This window comes from Chelonia mydas, chromosome 1 (genome assembly GCF_015237465.2).
Source record: "Chelonia mydas isolate rCheMyd1 chromosome 1, rCheMyd1.pri.v2, whole genome shotgun sequence".
Lineage (NCBI taxonomy): Eukaryota > Metazoa > Chordata > Testudines > Cheloniidae > Chelonia > Chelonia mydas.
This window is the reverse complement of record NC_057849.1, coordinates 282,575,050-282,599,905: the sequence shown is the minus strand read 5'-3', so window position 1 is coordinate 282,599,905 and position 24,856 is coordinate 282,575,050. Positions and strand designations below refer to the sequence as shown.

The window sequence follows — 24,856 nt, the reverse complement described above, 5'->3', positions numbered from 1 at the left end:
TTTACTATACATTGATCTCACCTTAAATACCAAAGCAGAATGGAGCAAAATGAAGATAGAATGAATTTTTTAATTTTAGGGGTTTAAGTTAAACTTCAACATTATTTTAACTACCCTACCGCTTCATATTGTAAGTGTGAACATTTGACATTAAGGTACAGCATTAAGCAAAATGTCATGGGCAAAATGTAAACTCGGCATGAGAACCAGCCTATAAAAGCGTCAGCAGTACTGAACGTTCACAAGAAGTTATGTATGTGGTCTATATAACACAGATTATTTTATATATATCTATATACACACTGGGCGTGATTCTGCTCCTATTAAAGTCAATGGGAGTTTTGCCTTTCAGTATAATCGGCCCCAAAAGGTCCCCTCACACAAACACACTCAGAGGTTAGTTTTCAAGAATAAATGCCTTTATAGATTCAGTTTCCATAACTTAGTTAACAAAAGTACTGACACTAGAAATCAGTGAGAAAAAAGGGGGGAAAGTCTTCCAAAAAACTAGAGTAAAATGTTGCCCCTAGTGGAAATGAAGGAATAGCCTCTTTAAAAACTGTATATTACTATATATTAAAATGTACTGTATTTTACTGTATGTATTCTTTTGCCTTGTTAAACCTTAACAAATCAAAGACATTAATTAAAACATTGTAAATAGTTACATTTGGCAGATAATTGTGTATTTCTATACATAATCCAAATTATGTAAATGACTTGACTACATTCAGGTGCTGGGTGATATTGCAAAGTAAATATTGCAGATAAAGCAACCTGAGTAGCTGCTTCCATAGGCAATTTTCACAATCTCCTTGAGAGATATGTATAAAAAACCCCTCTCTCCTTCTTGCTAACCTCTCTGCTATCCAAACCCAAACCTCACCTAGATCAAGGTAAACTAATTTAGAGGATTACAGCTGTAAACTTTTGTCAATCTTGTTACTTTGTATCCAACAGACATGTGATCATACAAATATTGTACACAGATCTGTTTCAATCATTCTGTCATTTTCTTATATTCTGTGAAAGGCTGTTTACCAAGATGGAAATCTGTCAAAAATGATACATATAAACCATTGTCTAAATTCAATATTATAATATAATCAAAACATTTTCCACTTATACAATATATAAGCTCCTGTCTATGTTGCTACCTTTTGCTCATCTTCTATTCAAGGGCTATATAAAAAACCTTTACCATTCAACCAAGATTGTGATAGATACCTGCTACTTAGATAAGTTAATTTGTTATTTTTGCTTTTAAAGTATGACTCATCAATATTAAAAACAGTTGGAGCAATGCATGATATAGATTTAAATTGCTGTTACTGTGGAAACCATTAGTTCTACCAAGCCGTACTAAAAATATTTCTCGCATTGAATATATGCCTATCAGACTGGATTTGACTACACTAGACTGTTTTATCTTGAGTTAATTGATTGCCAATTAACTGAGGTTAGTTAACATTATTTGGAGAAGAGGCACAGTTATTAACATTATTTGGAGAAGAGGCACAGTAATTGTGAAATAAAACAATGAGGATTAGAGAAGGCCAGTTCTAAGTATTCATCTACTATCACCTTCAGACATAAACAAAGACCACCTTTAAAAATTGCAGTGCCTCTCTATAGCTAAGATTTCAGGAAGGGATAAAGGAAGGGATCAGATGATAGAGGCTTTTACACTTTAACAAGGTTTGCGGTCCTGTATTAGCAACTAGCAGAAGGCTGTCAAATATTATATTTCAGCAGCTTTTTTAAAAAAGAACTATATGAAATTAAAACATCAGTATATGTAAGAAAGGGTCCAATCTTTCTCCCACTGAAGTCAATAGTTTGGTGCAGTTCTTTGTTTTAAAGCTATAAATTGTTCCTACATAGGAAACCAATGACACTGCATTTGCAGAATATGGATAGAAAATATTTCAGTATATTTATAGCCAATTATGTTTCCAATACAATAAACCTATTGAGAACAACTGGTCTTTATGTAATACCACATGTATGCCCATGATTTGTATTTGTAGGAAATGTTGTACACACATTTTTATTTTAACTATAATCACCAGCAGTTTTATTTTAGGAAAAAGTATTAGCTTTGAACAGCTACCTGTCAGCTTTCACGGGCTGAAATTGGTCAAACTTATTTCCAATAAACTTATGCAGAGTAAAACAGTCAGTTATGCACTCTTGATAGGTTCAGTTAGTTTATAATGGAATAATTGTGTTTTAAATGCAAGCAAATATGCTATGAACGGAGAATCTGTAACGTCTTTGAAGAGCACAAAGCATATTTTATGCTGCTATTTCAAAATAGATCTTCTGTTTTGTATTATAATCGTTTGAAATCTATTTTTTAACAAAATAAACCCTTTAAACAGATCTATACTATTCACAGTAAAATCTCCCTTCAAGCCCAGAGTGCTACTTTTCAGCAGCACTTACTGAGAGCAACTGGGAAGGAGTTAAAGCATGGGAATTCTACAGCCAGCCTGCTGCAAACGATATAGATTTAAAGTGCCTTTGGAAACAGAGTCAATAATCCTTTGGGACATCATCTGCCTTCTATTTTCCATCATCAAAGCAAGGTCAGGAAAATCAGCCTCGAAATAAGATTGTGGGGGGAACAAATCACTCCAAGCCCCCTTTCCTACGCTGCCAAAAAAAGAAAAGTTTGCAGCACTTCTGCACCTGTCGCCCTTACCTGTTTGCAAGGAGATGTTCCTCGTTTCTGTGTCCGAGAGAGAGAAAATCCTGAGATGATACAAAGTCCCTGCTTCTAAGCCATTGTAGCTGCATTCGTAGGACTCGTTAGTCTTCTGGACGGGATGACACTCCGTGTGCGAGGCGTTGTCAGAGCTGCACGTCAGGGTGAAGTTGCAGAGATTCCCCAAACTGCTCCATTTGAGATAGACAGACCGGCTGGAGACCCTCCACTCCGTCAGGTTGATGGCGCATTTCACAGGCTCCCCATGGCCCTTCTGGAGAGGACAACACAGACCGCTGATTAGCCACAACGTGCCTTGACTTCTGCAGCACTCACCTTATTCCCTGAGTCGGTCTTGGGGCCATTGGGGTCGCTCACCAGGTGGGGAGACTTGTAACGTGAGTCAAGAAAAAGAGACATTGCCCCCGCTGCCCTGGGGGGGGGGGAGGGGTGCTGCTCGTGAAGGCAGCGATGGAAATTCACCTGGGGGAGAGGTGGGCGAGTGGCAGGGGGCAGAGGGGAGTCTCTGAGCAGCAGGAAAGGGGGGTGCAGGTGAGTTGCTCTGGGATGGACTCAGTGAAGATGAAATGATGCGGGGGGGGGGGACCTGCGGGTTCCCCATGGCGCCCCTTCCCCCCTCCTGGCAGCTCACCTTGATAAGGGCCAGCGCCATCCACAAGGAGACCCCAGCTGCCGAGCGCAGCATTGCCACCAGTGTTTTATTTGCAATAATCCTCGTAGTGGGGGGTGGGGAGGGATAAAGAAGCGAAGTTGCCAAAAATGGGTCCTGGGTCGAGCCCCCCTCCCCCCCGGCTGGTGCGCGAGGGGCAGCCCTCTGCAGGGCAGGGCACTTGTCGCATGCGCTCGGGGGGGGCCCGGGCTCCCTGAGGTTTCCTTCGGGCAGGGGGTGCGCAGGGGCTGCCCGCGGCCGGCTGCAGGCTCCGGGAGGAGGAGGAGGAGGAAGAGGCAGCTCGCCGCAGCACTTCCCACGCTGCCATGCTGACCCCGGCTGACTCTGCCTCAGCCCTGGCCGCCGACTTCCGCAATCAAAAGGCAATTTCCTTGCGTCCCTCTCCAGAGGCACAAGGGGGTGGGGGGCAGGAGCCAATGTCTGCGGCCGGCAGGGCGCCCAGGCCGGGCTGCCCCCTGTGCCCCCCTCAGCCTGCTCCAAGACTTTCACTTTCCTCCGCTCCTTCCTCCTGGTGCTAGGCTCAGCGCCTCTCGCTTCTCCCCCTTCACTTTCCTCTCCCCCAGCCCTCTTCCTTCCTATCTTCCTCCCTCATCTGCTTTCTCCCGGGGCTCCGCTCCCATCCCAGGGCTATTTCTGACTCGGGAGCGACCAGATGCTCATTGCCCTGAGCTTCTCTCCCCCTCCCCACACCCATCGGAATCTCTTATGTAAACCGTCTCGTTTCACACTTGCCTCACCCCGGGTCCCATCCAGTTCACTTTCCCAGCCCCCCGCCCCCCGCCACGTTCTCCTTTGCCAACCTGGGCTTTACACAGATTGTGTTCAAACCTCCTTTCCCATCTGTCTAGAGTCTGGGGGTGTCTCTGCAAAGTCATCATCTGGAGAGTGCAACTTTCTGGCTAAGTTTTTCAGCCCCTCCTTCATTCTCTCTGTGCCCCACAGTGTCATTTCAGCAGTGCCCAAGATTAAATAACCAGCAGTCAACATACTCATTCGTTGTTTTTCTAGCATATTCAAACCAGTCTAATCTCTACCTGTAAAAACACACAAAAGAGTTCAAGGCTTTGTATGCCCTGGTATTTAATTTCTCCACAACTCCATGGATGGAGGAGTAATCAGTACATCAAAGAGGGTCAAGTTATCTCCGCTCCCCCCCTCCCCCCAACTTTTGTCGTTGAAACAATCTCCTTCCCAGTTCCTGAATAGCTCTGAAACTAAAAATACACACCACAGAAAGCAAAAAAGTCTCCAGATTCTCAGGGAACAAAGAAAATGAATGTCATACACTAAAGAAGCAGAAGCAACAGCAGAACCCACCACTTCTCCTATTTACTCCCATTTCCCTTCATCTACATTTCAAGCCATAGTAAACAGGGGGTGGGAGAGGGGGAGGGGGGGTAATGTACCTAGAATTTCAGAGTAGCAGCCCTGTTAGTCTGTATTCGCAAAAAGAAAAGGAGTACTAGTGGCACCTTAGAGACTAACCCGTTTATTTGAGCATAATTTATTTATGCTCAAATAAATTGGTTTGTCTCTAAGGTGCCACTAGTACTCCTTTTCTTTGTACCTAGAATTGTTTCACATCTTCAGTATCAGGATAGGTAAGATAGAAGCAGATTGGGTAAATTTGGAGTTCACTAGAAAAGAAAAGTAGGCTTTTTTCCCCCTTTACACAGGATATATTATATTTCTGCATTTTCAGTACTATATAATGTACAAGGGTTTTAACTTTCATGATCAACAATTAAGCACGTTTCTCAGCAGCATTGTTACATTTTCTTCTGTGGGTACTGACATGAAAAAATGCCGTGAGTTAAAAATAGCTGTTTGTTAACCCTCTTGGAGGAAGGGGGGGCTGTTGGATATTTCTGTCTATTGTTAGAAATAAGTGATCAGTCTGATAAGCAAGACCCAACAGTGTGAAAAGGCCAAGCTCCTAACAGTTTTACTCATGCTGAATAGTATCTTGGTCTCTGAGCCCACACTGAACTCTCTGAGTGTGGATTCCCACACCTGTGCAAAGCTCCATGGATTTCAGTGGGACTGTGTGCAGGGGTCCACTGATGCAAAGCTCAGTATTACGATCAACGCGTTATTCTGCACATCGTCCCACTGCAACAAATGTGGCAGAATCTGGCTCAAAATGAAGGACATAAACAATAAATTGAGCATCACTCCAAACACGATATAATGCTGGATCAATTTCAGTGACATGTCTAAAAATTTTCCGTAACCACAACTATGTGATTCATAAGCTGTAGTGATACGATTAGTGTTATTTTTATGTATTATTTGTAGTATGGTAGTGCCAGGAACCTCAGTCACTGACCAGGACCCTATGGTGCTAGGCACTGTACAAAAACGGTACAAAATGATGGTTTCTGCCCCAAAGAGCTATTCTAAAGTGATAAACAGTAGTGTGATAGGTAACACACGGCATGTGTGTTAGAACAAAATAAATGTAGATCTGAAATGATAGCGGTATCTTGTTAAAATCCATTCAAGTTGAGTGATGTCTGTTGCTGCACTAGCCACTCAGACTTTCTGATATTACAAGATCATTTTTAGAAACAGTGAGGAGATAGTGCTTCCAAGAATGACAAAACATTATCAATATGGTCACCACACGTTCAGAGACCTATAAGCATAACATATCTGGAAAAAAACTATAGGTCCCTATTTCAACATGTGCATGTTTAAAAGCACCTGTTTGTTTGGGGTTTTTTTGAACTTGTGTAGATCACACATAGATCCTTCTGTAAACGCAACATGTTCAGAATCTTAAATTATAGCAAAGATGTACTTTAAAAATACAGGTTTCAGAGTAGCAGCCGTGTTAGTCAGTATTAGCAAAAAGAAAAGGAGTACTTGTGGCACCTTAGAGACTAACCAATTTATTTGAGCATAAGCTTTCGTGAGCTACAGCTCACTTCATCGGATGCATTCAGTGGAACATACAGTGAGGAGATTTATATACACACACAACATGAAAAAATGCGTGTTTATCATGCACACTGTAAGGAGAGTGATCACTTAAGATGAGCTATTACCAGCAGGAGAGTGGGGGGGGGGGGAGAAAACCTTTTGTAGCGATAATCAAGGTGGGCCATTTCCAGCAGTTAACAAGAACATCTGAGGAACAGTGGGGGGGGGGGAGGGAATAAACAAGGGGAATAGTTTTACTTTGTGTAATGACTCAACCACTCCCAGTCTCTATTCAAGCCTAAGTTAATTGTATCCAATTTGCAAATTAATTCCAATTCAGCAGTCTCTCGTTGGAGTCTGTTTTTGAAGTCTTTTTGTTGAAGAATAGCCACTTTTAGGTCAGAAATCGAATGACCAGAGAGATTGAAGTGTTCTCCGACTGGTTTATGAATGTTATAATTCTTGACGTCGGATTTGTGTCCATTTATTCTTTTACGTAGAGACTGTCCAGTTTGACCAATGTACATGGCAGAGGGGATTATTGGTTTATTACATTGGTCAAACTGGACAGTCTCTACGTAAAAGAATAAATGGACACAAATCAGACGTCAAGAATTATAACATTCATAAACCAGTCGGAGAACACTTCAATCTCTCTGGTCATAGAATCATAGAATCATAGAATATCAGGGTTGGAAGGGACCTCAAGAGGTCATCTAGTCCAACCCCCTGCTCAAAGCAGGACTGATCCCCGACTAAATCATCCCAGCCAGGGCTTTGTCAAGCCTGATCTTAAAAACTTCTAGGGAAGGAGATTCCACCACCTCCCTAGGTAACGCATTCCAGTGTTTCACCACCCTCCAAATGAAAACGTTTTTCCTAATATCCAACCTAAATCTCCCCCACTGCAACTTGAGACCATTACTCCTTGTTCTGTCATCTGCTACCACTGAGAACAGTCTAGAGCCATCCTCTTTGGAACCCCCTTTCAGGTAGTTGAAAGCAGCTATCAAATCCCCCCTCATTCTTCTCTTCTGTAGACTAAACATCCCCAGTTCCCTCAGCCTCTCCTCATAAGTCATGTGTTCCAGTCCCCTAATCATTTTTGTTGCCCTCCGCTGGACTCTTTCCAATTTTTCCACATCCTTCTTGTAGTGTGGGGCTCAAAACTGGACACAGTACTCCAGATGAGGCCTCACCAATGTCGAATAGAGGGGAATGATCACGTCCCTCGATCTGCTGGCAATGCCCCTACTTATACATCCCAAAATGCCATTGGCCTTCTCGGCAGCAAGGGCACACTGTTGACTCATATCCAGCTTCTCGTCCACTGTCACCCCTAGGTCCTTCTCTGCAGAACTGCTGCCGAGCCATTCGGTCCCTAGTCTGTAGCGGTGCATTGGATTCTTCCGTACTAAGTGCAGGACTCTGCACTTGTCCTTGTTGAACCTCATCAGATTTCTTTTGGCCCAATCCTCCAATTTGTCTAGGTCCCTCTGTATCCTATCCCTACCCTCCAGCGTATCTACCACTCCTCCCAGTTTAGTGTCACTCGATTTCTGACCTAAAAGTGGCTATTCTTCAACAAAAAGACTTCAAAAACAGACTCCAACGAGAGACTGCTGAATTGGAATTAATTTGCAAATTGGATACAATTAACTTAGGCTTGAATAGAGACTGGGAGTGGTTGAGTCATTACACAAAGTAAAACTATTTCCCCTTGTTTATCCCCCCCCCCCCCACACACACACACTGTTCCTCAGACGTTCTTGTTAACTGCTGGAAATGGCCCACCTTGATTATCACTACAAAAGGTTTTCTCCCCCCTCCCTCCCACTCTCCTGCTGGTAATAGCTCATCTTAAGTGATCACTCTCCTTACAGTGTGCATGATAAACACGCATTTTTTCATGTTCTGTGTGTATATAAATCTCCTCACTATATTTTCCACTGAATGCATCCGATGAAGTGAGCTGTAGCTCACGAAAGCTTATGCTCAAATAAATTAGTTAGTCTCTAAGGTGCCAGAAGTACTCCTTTTCTTTTTAAAAATACATAAACTAAATATACATTTGGAATGAAAGAAGAAAAATCTGTGTTTGAGGAACATGGCAAACTTTTTTTGTTCAAATTTGCAGGTACGTTTCTAGACAATCACCCCATTGCCCTTTCCTTTACCAATTAGTCTTAATGAAATCAGGAGAAGCTTCAGAGCTTCAACCAAATGTTGAATTTTACCTAAAAGGATTGAATTCTCCTGAAGAGGTTGTTTCCAACCAGAATAATTCAGTTGTATTGTGCTCTATGGTAAAAGAGAGCCAAATTTCAAAATTTCATCCTGGGAGATTCACAAGTAAGAGGATGCTGCTGCTTTTTCTGTGTTGTCCTTAAATTGAGAAGCAGTTCTTTTTTTATTGATTGACTGATTGATTGTTACTCCTGCAATTGAAAAGGCTTTAAAAGCCTCACCCTTCCTGTATTTTCATTGGAAAATAAGTATAGATTTGTGGACTTCCAGGAATCCTTCTGTATATTGTAGAGGACAGTGACACGCAAGGGTAAGGATTGCCAGAGATGTCTATCCTAACACCGGAATAAGGGATAGGATAGGCCACTGATGGTAATATATTTTAACAGAATAAACAGCATAATACCAAATAATTAATTCTAAGTTGGTACTGAACAGACACACTCTTAGTAAATCAGTAAGCATGGCCTTTAGCAGTTACTGAATCAGTCTGCTCAGCCAAGAATTTTATTTTTTTTTTAAAAAAGCTGGAAGTGAGTTTTGGGAGTGCCCGGATGTGTGTCTAATAGCAGGCTCCAGTCTTTTTCAGACACTTTCCCAAGGTTTCCTGGCTTTTTTTTTTTTTAAACACCAACTGTGCTCTCTCTCTTTTTTTAATCAGAAGGAAATGGGCTTTGCATAGCTTTTGTCACAGCTTTGAAAGTACAAGCTGCAGATTTACTTGCAACCCAAAGCTGCTCTAAACTAAACATTTTGTTTGATTCAAGTGCCGCCATTGTCCCCCCAAAATGGGTTTGTTCACAGGCAAACAACGTCAAGGCTTTTATTCTGTAAGCTATGGAGACTGGCCTGTGTTGGTACTGTTCACAGACATCATTGTGTTCTTAACAATGATACTACGTACTTATATAGCTTTTTCTATTTTCAAAGCATTGTACAAACATTATACAATCCTTTAAACACCCATGGCAAGTGGACAAATAAATGTTTTAACCCCATTTTACAGACGGAAACTGAAAGACCAGCAGTTTAAGGCCAAAAATGTTAAACTTGTATGTCTAAAACGAAGCACCTAAATTAAAGTGGCTTGATGTAGCTGGGAGCTGCAGGTGCTCAATACCTCCAAAAATTAGATCACTTTTATGTAAATGCTTAATACGGATTTAAGTGCTTCACTTTAGGCCTCTAGGCTTGAAAAATTTGACCTATGTGATTTGCTGAAGTCCACTGATGTGAATCATTGACAAAACCAGGACTAGAATTTAGGAATTCCTAGTTCACTAGATCATGATGTAGCCTGATTTTTCCAAAACTTTGATGGGGGTACTTTGTAGCAGTGTGGGGAGGCAGAGTGTAAGTTTGCTATTAACAACAGAAGATTTTGTGTAATATTTCCATTCAGAGTGAAGTTACCAGTAGGCCCTTAGCGTTCTAGCTGGAGTGCATGTACCTTAATGGTGTGTGTGAGGCAGCTAGCTTGATGTACTTTGAATGCAAATCATATAGGGTAACATCTAATTCACTTGCATGAAACCTGAAAAATCAAATCATACCTGGGTGCAAAATCCTCCCTCAGCTCAGCACCAGACTGCGGGGTTGCAGTGCAGCAACTTTACCTCTTGCTGCAGTTGCTCCAGCCTATATGCTGGGATAGCAGCTACAGCCTCTCTGCACCTTTTGTGCAGTGTGTTTGGATTCTGGATCTGCATAGTCCTGGGTCACATTGCTCCTCCGTCTACCTCCAGCGCTGCCCTCCACACCAGCTTATGCAGAATGGGTGCAGAGATGCTCTTTGTGGCAAACCAGGGATGTGGAGGCCTCGCTTCGAGGCCTCTCCATCCACAGTCCATCCATTCCCCCCGGCGCCCCCACCCCCAGCAAAGCCTAGGTGGTGCTGACATCCTTGGGCAGGACCACTGAATCAGGGTGAATTTCACCTTTACAGTGAAGACCATTGAATAAACAGAAAACTGTTATAGAGCACTCCGAACAGCTGCATGGTAGTTAGTTCTACTGGAATACATACAAAACTGGGCAGATACAAAGCACATTTCCCAGTCTCATCCAAAGTAATGCTATCACCTAAAGTAATGACTAAACACTTTTATTTGCCCATTCCAACTTTTTAGCACAGAAAATATCCCATGGCAATAGAAGCAACATGGAATTGAAGGGATTTGAAACATCAGTATATCTGTAGCAGTGATATAACAAATTACATATCACATTCGTTAAACCTTACTGCCTGCACATAGCCAGATTTTTATAGATGATCTGTGTTTTTGCATCCACACACTGTGTTTTTCTCCTACAGTACTTGACTGTACCTTGCAGAGATGCACACAGAGGGAAGGGTGGAAGGCATCCTATAGAGTCCACATGTGCACTGCTACATCCTTTTACAGGGTAAAACTTAGTACTCTTTGCTGGCTTTTCTGGCCTATGCATAAAAAGTCTGCCTCCTTCCCATCTCTGCTCTCCCCCTGTGGGTGAGTGGGCCCTAAGTGAAGCAAGGAAAGAGCAACCTCTGTGGTTCCCTGAGTACAGGGCTTGTAGTTTTGCCTAACACTTACGCAAGGTGGCAGTGAAAAAGTGCTTTACACCATCTCCACACTGCATATCCCCGACATAAGAGCCAGGCTGAATCTAGCTCACAATTATTTAAGTCATTCAGACATCACCCGCGTATACCTGAAAATCATGTATTTAACTCAGCTACCTAAATTGCTCATAGGATTACTTGCACCTGCAAAACAGCTGAAAATCAGGCTCATAAGGTTGGAATAGCACTTTTCTTTTCAATAGAGATGGAATCACATCTCACACAGCATGCCAACTGGAGAATCAGAAATAGCACCCTGTCCTCTGCCCGCTCAGCTGGACTGCACTTACTCTGAATATGTCCCCTGGCATTTTCAAGGTTCTTCTCAATGCATTTGACACAGATACGGAATGACTGAAAACCAGGCCCAATATATTCCATTTAACTTGTCTGCCTTACCTCTTCTGGGGTACTGAAGTATTGATAGGTAGTTGCTGGAATCCAGGATTTCTCTGTTACTGCAGACAACTTCAGGTTCAGATAGAGTTTTTCATTAGTGTTTTTACTGTAGTTTTCTGTAATGTTTCTGATGAAGATCTCTGTGCTACTCCTATGGAAGTTCCCAGGACTAACTGTAATAGCATTAAAGGGAGAGGAGGTACTTCTTCTGTTCTCCAAGATGCAGAAAATCCAGTGCAGATCTAAGATGAATAAAGGACAATAACTAAAATTAGCTTCATATTTGCTCATCGTCCGTTCTTTCAACAGTAAAGACCCTGGAACCTGTTATACTGTAAGTAGTTTAGTTTAAGTGTACCTGCCAGTTCTATAGCCTTGGAAACAGATGTTTTATAGACCTTCCGCTTACATGATCAGAATATTTGTGAAAACCATAGTAAAATAAAATTACTGGATCATTTAAACCATCAATTTTAAGCAGAATTCCCCATTGATTCTGAGGAGGGAGACAGTGCTTTAATTTTGATGGCATGATATGGCTCACAGAATTTTGCACTTATTTGAATGTATTGGATATCAAAAGATTCCAATTTCTTAGGGGAAACTAATTATTTGCATCACATTCCAGGATAGAGTCTAATCTAATTTACAGTGATGTAAATGCAGAGGGACATAATTCAAGCTAATGAAGTGTAAATGCAGTGTAAATTCAAGCTTTAGTGTAAATGCAGCCTAAATATGGCCCTCTGTATCACAAGTGTTTTGCATTTTACTTTTAATTCTTGCTTGAAAATAGTAGATCAAAGAATTCAAAACAACCTTGACAAATTGGAGAACTGTTTTGATTTAGACAAGATGAACTTCAATAAAGACAAGTGCAAAGTACTTCACTTACTAAGGAAAAATCAAATGAACAACTACAAATTGGGGAATAACTGACTAAGTGGTAGTACTGTTGAAAAGAATCTGATGGTGGATGAAAAATGGAACATGAGCCAACAATGTGATGCAGTTGCAAAAAAAAGGTGAGATTGGCCTGGGGGAAGGATAGCTCAGTGGCTTGAGCATTTGCCTGCTAAACCCAGGGTTGTGAGCTCTCTCCTTGAGGGGGTCCTTTAGGGATCTGGGGCAAAAATTGGGGATTGGTCCTGCTTTGAGCAGTGGGTTGGACTAAATGACTTCCTGAGGTCCCTTCCAACCCTGATATTCTATATTAATAGGAGTGTTATTTCTAAGACATGGAAGTAATTTTCCCTCTCTGGTGAGGCCTCAGCTGGAATCAGGGCTGTCCCTAAGAGGGTGCGGGGCCCGGGACTACCCCCTCATCTGCCCCCACTCCACCCCAAGCCTCCGCCTCGCCTCTTCCTGCCCCAATTCCACTCCTTCCTTCAAGCTCCCACCCCTCCTCTTTCTGGCTTCCGCCCCCTGCCCTGAGCGAGGCTGGGGCCAGGGTGCTTGCTGCTGCCGGCACAAGGCCCCCCGCTATTCCCCCAGGCTGCCCTGGATGCCATGTCCCCCTGAAGCACGCCTCCCCCCCCCCAAAGCGCGGGGCTCTGGGTGGTTGCCCCGGTCCATCCTATGGACGGGACGGCTCTGGCTGGAGTACTGTGTCCAGTTCTGGGCAGCGCACTTTAGGAAAGATGTGGACAAATTGGAGACATGCCAGAGCAGAGCAACAAAAATTAAAAAAAGTTTAGAAAACCTCACCTCTGAGGAAATGTTAAAACAACTGGGCATGTTTAGTCTTCAGAAAAAAAGACTGAGGGGGGACTTGATAACAGTCTTCAAATATGTTAAGGGCTGTTACAAAGAGGATGGTGATCAATTGTTCTGTATCAAGGGGGATTTAGGTTTGATATTAGGAAAACTTTTCTAACTATAAGGTTAGTTAAGTTCTGGAATAGGCTTCAAAGGGATGTAGTGGAATTCCCATCATTGGAGGTTTTTAAGAACAGGTTGGACAAACACTTGTCAGGGATGGTCTAGGTTTACTTGATTCTGCTTCAGTACAGGGGGCTGGGCTCAATGACCTCTCAAGGTCCTTTCCAGCTCCACATTTCAGAGATTCGATGATTGTTTAAAATATTTCCATGTGTACTATTATACCAGTTCTATCCAGAGAGCAAACGACCCTTGGTTGCTGTCTTTTCAAGGTTCTGATAACAATTATATGAGTTAGCTGAATCATTTGCAAATTTGTACCACTGGTTTGTGTTTTTAGTCACGTATCCTTTAGAGAATGCCAAAGTTACAATTAGCGTGCAGGAAAGATTTTACTGCACATTTTTCCTCCACATTTTCATGTCTCTTCCTCCCCACTGATATGTATTTAATATCCTTTCTCTGTGGCCAGTAGGGCAGGGTTCAATCTGTGGTGGACTCTCCATCTAGGAGCACCACATTTAGGCTGGGCACTTGGAACTGCTCACCGTCTTCTCCCAGAGAACTGAATCACCATGTCTAGCCTTTACTAGCCTAAAGCGTATGATACTTTTCCTGTCTTTGAACCAGGGTCTTGCACATGACAGAACTTTGTTTTGGTGCTGCACCACTGGGTTGGTTGCCACTTAGAACAATTTTAGCTCACAGGCCTTCTAAAAAGATTTAATGACTGGGTTAGATGTAGCAGAAAACTTCCAGTATGATTACTTAGCATGTAATTATGATGTCTTAGCATGCCAACCGATGTTTACTCTTCTACCAAAAGGATCAGTTGGTGAACTTTCCTCCTAAAATGAATATAACTTTTCTCATATGTTAACTTGCCTATTTAATGCTACTGATAAACTAAAACTTTGCATGCTCTTATTTACATCCAGGAATATAACCAAAATATACAAGACATATGTTTTTGTAAGTTACACTTTAATGAACATGTTTCCTCATCCGAACAACACAGTATGTTAGCCCAGCATATATCATCTGAGCCCATTCAGAGGTATTTTTCAGATGAATATATAACCATACTACTGTATGTATTTCCCCTTTTTTATCTAATTTTGCTCTTCTATGAACAAAAATTTCTAAGTCTCTATTAAATCACAAAAATGTTGATCAAATATTTTACAAAATCTAGGTGCTAAGGCCAATACTGCGGGTCTAATTCTGCTCTCTCTTACACTGGTATAAGGCTGGATTAACTCCACTGAAATCGCTGATGGAACTGGGAGAGCAGCATTTAACCTAAAGTCTGCTCCAGTGGTGCAAAACAGCCAGGATGCTGTTTTAATAGGATATCTGGAGAATCCCCTGGTGCATGTGTGGAGCCCATGTAGCGCTCAGTCTACACTACACAGCTTTTACCAGAGGGGAGAGAGAGGGTGTGGCTAGAGCATCACTGTGCTCTCACTGTCCTCAGTTGCAAGGAGGGCCCCTTGGGGCCATAGAAATGTAGCATTTCTCTGAAACTTCTCTGAGTTACTCCAAAGACTAGACTACCTGGCAAAAAGGTTGCTTAAAGACAATGGGAGCTACCAGGTGCTCAGCAGCACTTTTGAAAATCAGGCCACTTGATTTGGTGCCTAAATATGGATTTAGAAGCCTAACTTAAAGCACCCATTTTTGAAAATCTTGGCCTCAGCGAAGTCATGTATAGTTAAATAGCAATGACTGCAGCAGGAAATAGTTTGCATTGCATTGCCAGCTGGGTTTTAGGTAAGCTTCAACTCCATAAAAGGGCAGGTCCTGACACTAGAGCCACACATACAGCATTCAGCAGGCAGGGGACTAGTAGCTGCGACCATGCAGAGGAGACAGAACTTGATAGACAGAAAGGACTGTAGAGCAGGTGTTTCGCAGAAACACTCCCTCACCTCTGCGAGAAGTTAAATTGAACACAGAATCACACATATGATAGTCATGCCGGAGGTCAAGGTCAGTACTACTGTGGGTTTCTAGCCAAAGGACCCTTCTAGTCAACATAAGATTGACCACAGGAGCCAGTCAGTTACCTTGCACTATATAAATCAGTCTCTTATTCTATTTTCAGGAGTACTGCTCAATATAGACCTGCTCCGCCGCACATTGAAATTGATGGTAGCTTTGCACTGACTTCAATAAAAACAGAATCAGACCTAATATTATTTTTCCAAGGGAGCAGCACCACTGTCCTGATACAAGGATTCCTGGTCCATCTTAAACAGAAGGTATTTGTTAAAGAAAACTACCCATCGTAGACACAAACAGATGTCCACACAGCTTGAGTTCCAGCGTTGTATCTCTTTTTGGCCAGGGAGCATCCACCTACTTAGAAATCTATACAGCACACAGAGAGCTCTAGGGTAGGCTTTTCAAAGGTGTTCAGCATTGTTCTAATTCACTGGTTCTCAAACTTTTGTATTGGTGACCCCTTTCACAGATTTCAGAGTAGCAGCTGTTTTAGTCTGTATCTGCAAAAAGAAAAGGAGGACTTGTGGCACCTTAGAGACTAACAAATTTATTTGAGCATAAGCTTTTGTGAGCTACAGCTCACTTCATCGGATGCATTCATGGAAAATACAGTGAGCAGATTTATATACACAGAGAACGTGAAACAATGGATGTTACCATACACATTGTAAGGAGAGTGATCAAGTAAGGTGAGCTATTACCAGCAGGAGAGTGGGGGGAGGAGGGGGACCTTTTGTAGTGATAATCAAGGTGGGCCATTTCCAGCAGTTGACAAGAACGTCTGAGGAACAGTGTGTGTGTGTGGGGGGAATAAACATGGGGAAATAGTTTTACGTTGTGTAATGACCCACCCACTCCCAGTCTCTATTCAAGCCTAAGTTAATTGTATCCAGTTTGCAAATTAATTCCAATTCAGCAGTCTCTTGTTGGAGTCTGTTTTTGAAGTTTTTTTGTTGAAGAATTGCCACTTTTAGGTCTGTAATCGAGTGACCAAAGAAATTGAAGTGTTCTCCGACTGGTTTTTGAATGTTATAATTCTTGACATCTGATTTGTGTCCATTTATTCTTTCATGTAGAGACTGTCCAGTTTGGCCAATGTACATGGCAGAGGGGCATTGCTGGCACATGATTGCATATATCACATTGGTAGATGTTCAGGTGAACGAGCCTCTGATAGTGTGGCTGATGTGATTAGGCCTTATGATGGTGTCTCCTGAATAGATATGTGGACACAGTTGGCAACGGGCTCACTGTATTTTCCACAGCATGCATCCGATGAAGTGAGCTGTAGCTCACGAAAGCTTATGCTCAAATAAATTCGTTAGTCTCTAAGGTGCCACAAGTCCTCCTTCCCTTTCACAGAGTAAGCCTCTGAATGCGACCTCCCTTATAAATTAAAAACACTTTTAAAATGTATTTAACGCCATTATAAATGCTGGAGGCAAAGTGGGGTTTGGAGTGGAGGCTGACAGCTCGTGACTCCCCATGTAATAACCTCGCGACCCCCAGTTTGAGAACCCTTGTTCTAATTGTTCCCATTGAAATCAATGGAAAAACTCTCACTGACTTCAATGGGAACAATTAGGCCAACAGGGAGTAATTTTTTAAAGATGACCTCTGGTGGCTGAATGACATACTGCATGTAAACATACTACAACCATCAGTAACAAAGCATGAGAACGTTATGAAAACGCACAGATTACATCTATCTTGCAAACTGCATATACACATTCCTCTTTTGCCACCTAAGCAAAATAAGGCCATTTACAAGAACGTGAAATCCATCAGTTTTGGGAATATGATGGTAGTGTGCAATGCAAAAATATATTGCTGATTTAGTTGCCAAATACTAGTATCCTATCATGACTCCTAAATACCCAGACAAGCTGGTCTGGCACAGCTTTTTGGAACTTCTCAGATCTTGTAAGATTGGCTACCGGGGGTAAGCAGAAACAGTTTCAAATAAGTGATGTTGGATTATAACTGAAACATGCATGAATCAGACCCCTGTTACGGAAGTTAAGGGAAGCTATGATATAAAATCAGTTCTAAGCTATTATTGAAAATAGAAGGGCAATGTTTTAAAAGGGTCTGTATGTTTTGCAGGAAAAATGAATGTTGGATTTAGATTTCTAACTACTTGAACTGTCGGTAGCCTGCAAAAATGGATGCCATTTTTAAAAATCAGGCTCCGTCTTTTGTTGCAGGTAAGAATACAGAAGAGTAGCAGAAACTGACCAATGGTATGTTTTTAAAGCCTTCTCTGTGTAGTTCCTTAAAAGTTAAAAAAATGGATTTTACCTTAGAAAAATGTCTTCCTCGTCTGAGACTTTGCATTACAGGGTTTATCCTTGAGCAAATTTTTGTATCTCATGGATACATAGGGGGAAGCTGAACTGGTTCAGATAAAAACAAGAATGCCCCCAAACTTCACCCTAAACCCACATGTTTCCTTACACTTACTGGTTTTGGAAATTCTGTAGTATCCTCAAGAGAGCCAGTTCTTGTGGTGATTCCAAGGCCAATGGAAGCAGGACATTCCAGATATCTCATGTGACACCTGCTTCCAGCCTATTTCCACAGACCCAAGAGATTAAGAACGTGAGAATGGCTATACTGGGTCAGACCAAAGGTCCATCTAGCCTAGTATCCTGTCTTCCAACAGTGGCCAGTTCCAGATGCCCCAGAGGGAATGAAAAGAACAGGTAATCACCAACTGATCCATCCCCTGTCACCCATTCCTAGCTTCTGGCAAACAGAGGGTCTAATAACACCATCCCTGCCCATCCTGGCAAATAGCCATTAATGGACCTATCCTCTATGAATTTGTCTAGTTCTTATTTTAACCCTGTTATAGTCTTGGCCTTCACAACATCCTCTGGCAAAGGGTTCCACAAATTGACTGTGCACTGTGTGCAGAAATACTTTCTTTTGTTTGTTTTAAACCTGCTGCCTATTAATTTCATTGGGTGACCCTTAATTCTTGCGTTATGAGAAGGAGTAAATAACACTTCCTTATTTACTTTCTCCACACCAGTCATGATTTCATAAGCCTCTATTATATCCCCCCTCAGTTGTCTCTTTTCCAAACTGAAAAGTCCCAATCTTATTAATCTCTCCTCATACAGAAGCTGTTCCAAACCCCTAATCATTTTTGTTGCCCTTTTCTGAAACTTTTCCAATTCCAGTATATCTTTTCTGAGATGGGGTGACCACATCTGCACATAGTGTTCAAAATGTGGGCGTACCATGGACTTATATACAGTCAATATGATATTTTCTGTCCTATTATCTATCCCTTTCTTAATGATTCCCAACATTCTGTTAGATTTTTTTGACTGCCACTGCACATTGAGTGGATGTTTTCAGAGAACTATCCACAGTGACTCCAAGATCTCTTTCATGAGTGGTAACAGCTAAATTAGACCCCATCATTTTATATGTATAGTTGAGATTATGTTTTCCAATGTGCATTACTTTGCATTTATCAACATTGAATTTCATCTGCCATTTTGTTGCCCAGTCACCCAGTTTTGTGAGATCCCTTTGTAGCTCATCGCAGTCTGCCTGGGACTTAACTACTTGAGTAGTTTTGTATCAGCTGCAAATTTTGCCACCTCTCTGTTTACCCCTTTTTCCAGATCATTTATGAAGAGGGCTCTGTGTCTGTCGCGGAGGTCACAGGAAGTCACGGATTCCGTGACTTCCTGTGACCTCCGTGACTTCTGCAGTAGTCAGCGTGGCTGACCCCAGCGCTGCCCCGGGACCAGCTGCTCATGTGGCGCTGGGGACAGCTACACTGGCCACTGTTGGAGCAGCCTGGGGCCAGTCACACCAGCTGCTGCTCTGGCGACCCTGGGCAGCTGGCCTCGGGGACCACCCGAGCAGCGGCCTATGAGGCTGACCTAGGGGACTCTCTGAGTGGTGGACCCAGGGGTGGTGGGAGCAGCTGCAACTCGGTGGCTCCCGGCAGTGGTCCTGGGGCGGCTGAAGCAGTACCTGGCCCCTCGGGGCTTCCCCCATCTCCCAGAAGCAGCCGGAGCAGCAGTGGGGCCTCCTGGGCTTTCCCTTTCCCTTGGCGGCAGCCGGAGTGGTAGCGGGCCCCCAGGGCTTCCCCTCCCCCCATCAGCAGCTGGTGCCACAGGCCCTCCCAGGTTCCATCCCCGCAGCTGCAGCCGTGGCCCCCTCAGACTTCCCCTCCAAGATTCAATCAGGGGTATTTATGGTATATAAGTCATGGACAGGTCACGGGCGTGATTTTTTGTTTCTTGCCCGTGACCTGTCCATGACTTTTACTAAAAATACCCGTGATTAAATCATAGTCTTATTTATAAATATATTGAATAGGACTGGTCCCAGTACAGACCCTTGGGGGACACCACTATTTACCTCTCTCCATTCTGAAAACTGACCATTTATTCCTACCCTTTGTTTCCTATCTTCTAACTAATTACCAATCCATGAGAGGACCTTCCCTCTTATCTCATGACAGCTTACTTTGCTTAAGAGCCTTTGGTGAGGGACCTTGTCAAAGGCTTTCTGAAAATCTAAGTACACTATATCCCCCGTGTCCACATGCTTGTTGACTCCCCCAAAGAAGTCTAGTAGATTGGTGAGGCATGATTTCCCTTTACAAAAACCATGTTGACTCTTCCCCAACAAATTATATTCATCTATGTGTCTGACAATTCTGTTCTTGACTATAGTTTCAACCAGTTTGCCTGGTACTGAAGTCAGGCTTACTGGCCTGTAATTGCCGGGATCACCTCTGGGGCCCTTTTTAAAACTGGTGTCACATTAGCTATCCTCCAGTCATCTGATACAGAAGCTGATTTAAATGATAGGTTACAAATCATAGTTAGTAGTTTTACAATTTCACATTTGAGTTCCTTCAGAATGCGGATACCATCTGGTCCTGGCGACTTATTACTGTTTAATTTATCAATTTGTTCCAAAACCTCCTTTAATAACACCTCAATTTGGGACGGTTCCTCAGATTTGTCACCTAAAAAAGAATGGCTCGGGTTTGGGAATCTCCCTCACATCCTCAGCCGTAAAGACCGACGCAAAGAATTAATTTAGTTTGTCCGCAATGGCCTTATCGTCCTTGAGTGCTCCTTTAGCATCTCAATCGTCCAGTGGCCCCAGTGGTCGTTTAGCAGGCTTCCTGCTTCTGATGTACTTAAATTTTTTTTTGCTATTACTTTTTGAGTCTTTGGCTAGGTGTTCTTCAAATTCTTTTTTGGCCTTCCTAATTATATTTTTATACTTCACTTGCCAGAGTTTATGCTCCTTTCTATTTTCCTCACTAGGATTTAACTTCTACTTTTTAAAGGATGCCTTTTTGCCTCTCTCTGCTCCTTTTACTTTGTTGTTCAGCCATGGTGGCACTTTTTTGGTTCTCTTACTGTATTTTTTAATTTGGGGTATACATTTAAGTTGAGCCTCTATTATCGTGTCTTTTTAAAAAAATCAGATACTTTAGAGAAGTATCCAGACTTTTGGATACTGCTCCAAACAAAACCTTTTCAGATTCACTCTTTGCTAATAATTATTTATTGATAATATAATTGTAAACTCCACATAGGAGAACTTAGAATTCAAAGACTGACAGACTGAAGCTATAGTCTCAGTACTGGTGCTGTTAAAATCTTTAAGAAATTTCTCTGTATCGTTATTCCACCAGGAAGTTCTTCAGGCTCTAAGTGTCCCTGCAGTCCTCCCTTTCCTGTTCCTGAACTTCCTGGGGCTCTTTCCTTTGGATGGTGTTGGATGTGTTTATGTCCAAGGACTTTCCATTGCTATTCCCTGACAGTCACAGATGATATAGAGGTCATTGTGTGTCAGGGGACACACTGGGACCCATAAGCACCAGGTTAAGGGGGGCATTTTGTCTCTGTCTTGCCTCACTGTGATGGGCTCAACACTAGTGCAGTGATGAATTTGGGTCTTAATGTCCCCTGGTCAGAGGGTTTTTAGTGGAACAACACAAAGTGATCCTTTCTGCTAGGGCTGACAGTGCAGCCTCCATGGTGCTCCCACCACTTAACAGCTGTGCAGAGAAGGATAAAGTTCCAGTTGCATTCAAGACCCATGTCAGTGCTAGATTACGAGGCCAGCCAATATAGATGACATTGTTTATTGCTAGATTTACAATTGAGAATTTACATTTTAACTCATCATTTATTAGAAATTAAACCTTCTATGATGATGGGAGTAGGCTATGTGAGTTTTTCAATACTAAGAGATTAATTACAATTCAGACGAGTCTATAGTAACAAAAAGTCTGTACCACACAGAAGCTGTTCAGAGGCTTATGTGCAATGAATCGGTGGTCTCATTTCAGTGCCTACTGGGCAACTAGCCACAGCACAAAAATTATGAGTATATTTGTCAGCAATTGTGGATGGCAATTTGTTTGCCATCTCAGCAGGGAGATCAACTAACAAACTAACTAAATCTTCATTCTAAGAGACATGGTTGTGACATATTGGCCAGATAGTTTGAGGAGGGCAACTTGCATGCTCACTGCCTGTTCTATGGGTTAAGAGGTGATTTCACCTTACAAGGCTTTGGATATGGCAGTGGCATTAAATTCATTGCATTGAACTAGAAAAACACAACTTGATTATGGAATATCTATTGATTTTTTTTCCAGAAAAACTATTTTGATGTACATGAAGGGAGAATGGTTTGGGAGAAGGGAAAAAAGGAATAAAAAGGGAAGCTGTGAGAAGAAGAAGACAACAATAGATAGAAGAGAGACAAGCCAGTAGGCCTTGACTTGGGTAAAAGTGATTGAGGGTAAAATCCTGGCTGTTGAACAGGTGGGAATGAGGAGGAACTTCGTTGAGGGGGGCTCCATATGTGTGTATAGAAAGTACTTCCATACAGAGAAGGGCACAAATCAAAAAGTCTGGAGAGCAGCCCAAGCCTGGGAAGGGGGTTTATCCAAAACTTTCCAGTTTCAGGGCCTTCTGCTGTTTGCTCATTATTAGTTTGAATTCTGGTTCTGAGACCAAAGGTGATTGCATTAAATGAGTGCACCCAGTCCCTGGGTAATCACCCTGTTTAGGTCACTTTTATACTTATCTTTTCAATCTGAGTACTTAGTTCAATCCTGTTTCTGTGACTTATCCGTGAGAATCCTCATTCTGCCAACTTTTCAGGAAGAAGAGGTATTTTATGAAATCCTCTTCTGGTATCTTTTCATTCCATGAACACAGTGTATAGGAAAATAGAAATACAAAGTAATATCCTTTGCTTCTATTCTGCTATTAGCTCTAAATTAACATTTAGACAGTGTCTAAAACTATTAGAATGGACTTAGTTTGGATATCTACGGCTGGTTCCACAGGTAACTGCATTTGATCAGGAGAGACAGTTTGTATATAGATTTTCTAGTTAGAACTTGTATGTAATGTAGAATTGAAAGACATTAAGGGGGAGAAGGAGGACTTGTGGCACCTTAGAGACTAACAAATTTATTTGAGCATAAGCTTTCGTGAGCTACAGCTCACTTCATCGGATGCATTCAGTGGAAAATACAGTGGGGAGATTTATATACACAGAGAACATGAAACAATGGGTGATACCATACACACTGTAACGAGAGTGATCAGGTAAGATGAGCTATTACGAGCAGGAGAGTGGGGGAAAAAACCTTTTGTAGTGATAATCAAGGTGGGCCATTTCCAGCAGTTGACAAACCTTACCTGATCACTCTCGTTACAGTGTATATGGTAACACCCATTGTTTTATGTTCTGTGTATATAAATCTCCCCACTGTATTTTCCACTGAATGCATCCAATGAAGTGAGCTGTAGTCTCTAAAGTGCCACAAGTCCTCCTTTTCTTTTTGCGGATACAGACTAACATGGCGGCTACTCTGAAACCTGTCATTAAGGGGTAGGTATTTCAAAGACACAAAGGGATATCTAAGCCCAGCTCCCACTGAAAGTCAATGGGAATTGGAGATCTAACTCCCAACTATGCCTTTAAAGGTCTCCCCCATGAAATAACAGTTGCGCTTCTGTTTGTCAATATGGACTCAGACATGAGTTTGTCAGTACAGTATATGCTCAAGTACAATGCAGTTGTTAGATGAGACTCAAGTACAATGAATTTGTTAGATTAGATTTAAAGATTGAAAATTTGTTAGGACAGTCTCTCTTGTCCATGTCTATGAACCTTAAAAACAATGACTACTTTTCAACATGTGCATCACCGCAGCCACATTCATCTCCTCTGTATCTTCTCTGTACTTTCTTGGCTGCTCAGACCTTGCAAAATTTTCCCCCTGTGAGCAAGCACAGTTCTGTGCTCAGTCGCCTCTTTTTTTGTGTTTCAAGGGATTGTAGCTCTTTGTGAGTTAGAAAAACACATCAAAATAAAGGGCTTAAACTTCAGTGAGGATGTTACCATTTCTTTTTACAAAACTGAAATATCACATTTATCCTTGGGTTCCTATTACTATAGCATGGAATTATAACCAATTGGGTCTTTATAATTGGGTCTATAGCTGAAGTTTTATTTATTCCTGTGGGAGAAATACATACAGGATTTAAACAAAAAAGACAACAAAATTGTGGGCCTATTCCTGAAGTCATTATATGCATAGTATTTGTCGGTGGGTGTTCAGGAGAGATCTAGAGGTTTTAGGATCATCATAAAGATGGGCAAGAGTTTCTTTAAAAGTGCACATATATAATGTAAGTACTGTTTACTTAAACAATGAGACCGGAGAAGCAGACTATTTTTAGGTGATTATAGTGTATTTTGGGTAGTGTTAAAAATGCACTAAGATGAAAGCCGCTACTTTAGCCATCCAAGATATGTAAAAAGAAAAGGAGTACTTGTGGCACCTTAGAGACTAACAAATTTATTTTTGCGGATACAGACTAACACAGCTGCTACTCTGAAACCTGTCAAGATATGTAGTAATTGTCCTGAAAAAACTCTGCCCTTAAATGCTCTTTTGGAGGGATGGCGGTTGATTTATTTTATTTTAGGAACTCAGGTTAAACAAAAAGCAAGTGGAATAATGCAGTGTTCTCTGTTGGAAATCATAGTTTTTAGAATGAAAACGTGCAGTGTATTTTTTTAAGCTTTTATGTAAAAAACTGATAACTTTATACTAAAGAGTATATATTTTTCTCTATATATAAAAACCTCACAACCTCATGCCCCATAACCTCAGCCGTGCAGAACACAATGCCATCCACAGCCTCAGAAACAACCCTGACATCATAATCAAAAAGGCTGACAAAGAAGGTGCTGTCGTCATCATGAATAGGTCGGAATATGAACAAGAGGCTGCTAGGCAGCTTTCCAACACCACTTTCTACAAGCCATTACCCTCTGATCCAACTGAGGGTTACCAAAAGAAACTACA

General features: G+C 42.0%; 1 protein-coding gene across 2 annotated transcripts in view; it reads right to left on the bottom strand.

Moving 5' to 3' along the window:
• Window positions 1–24,856, bottom strand: part of PTPRB (protein tyrosine phosphatase receptor type B) — a 105,362-nt gene that overhangs the window by 71,031 nt on the left and 9,475 nt on the right. The window contains exons 3-4 of one of the 2 annotated variants that reach the window (XM_007054803.4): window positions 11,575–11,816; window positions 2,708–2,984 (exon numbers count right to left, since the gene is read on the bottom strand). In XM_007054803.4, the coding sequence (XP_007054865.2) occupies window positions 2,708–2,984; window positions 11,575–11,816 (519 nt within the window). Of the gene's footprint in view, window positions 1–2,707; window positions 2,985–3,362; window positions 4,010–11,574; window positions 11,817–24,856 lie in introns of those variants that run through there. The other variant, XM_007054804.4, reaches the window with a different exon arrangement.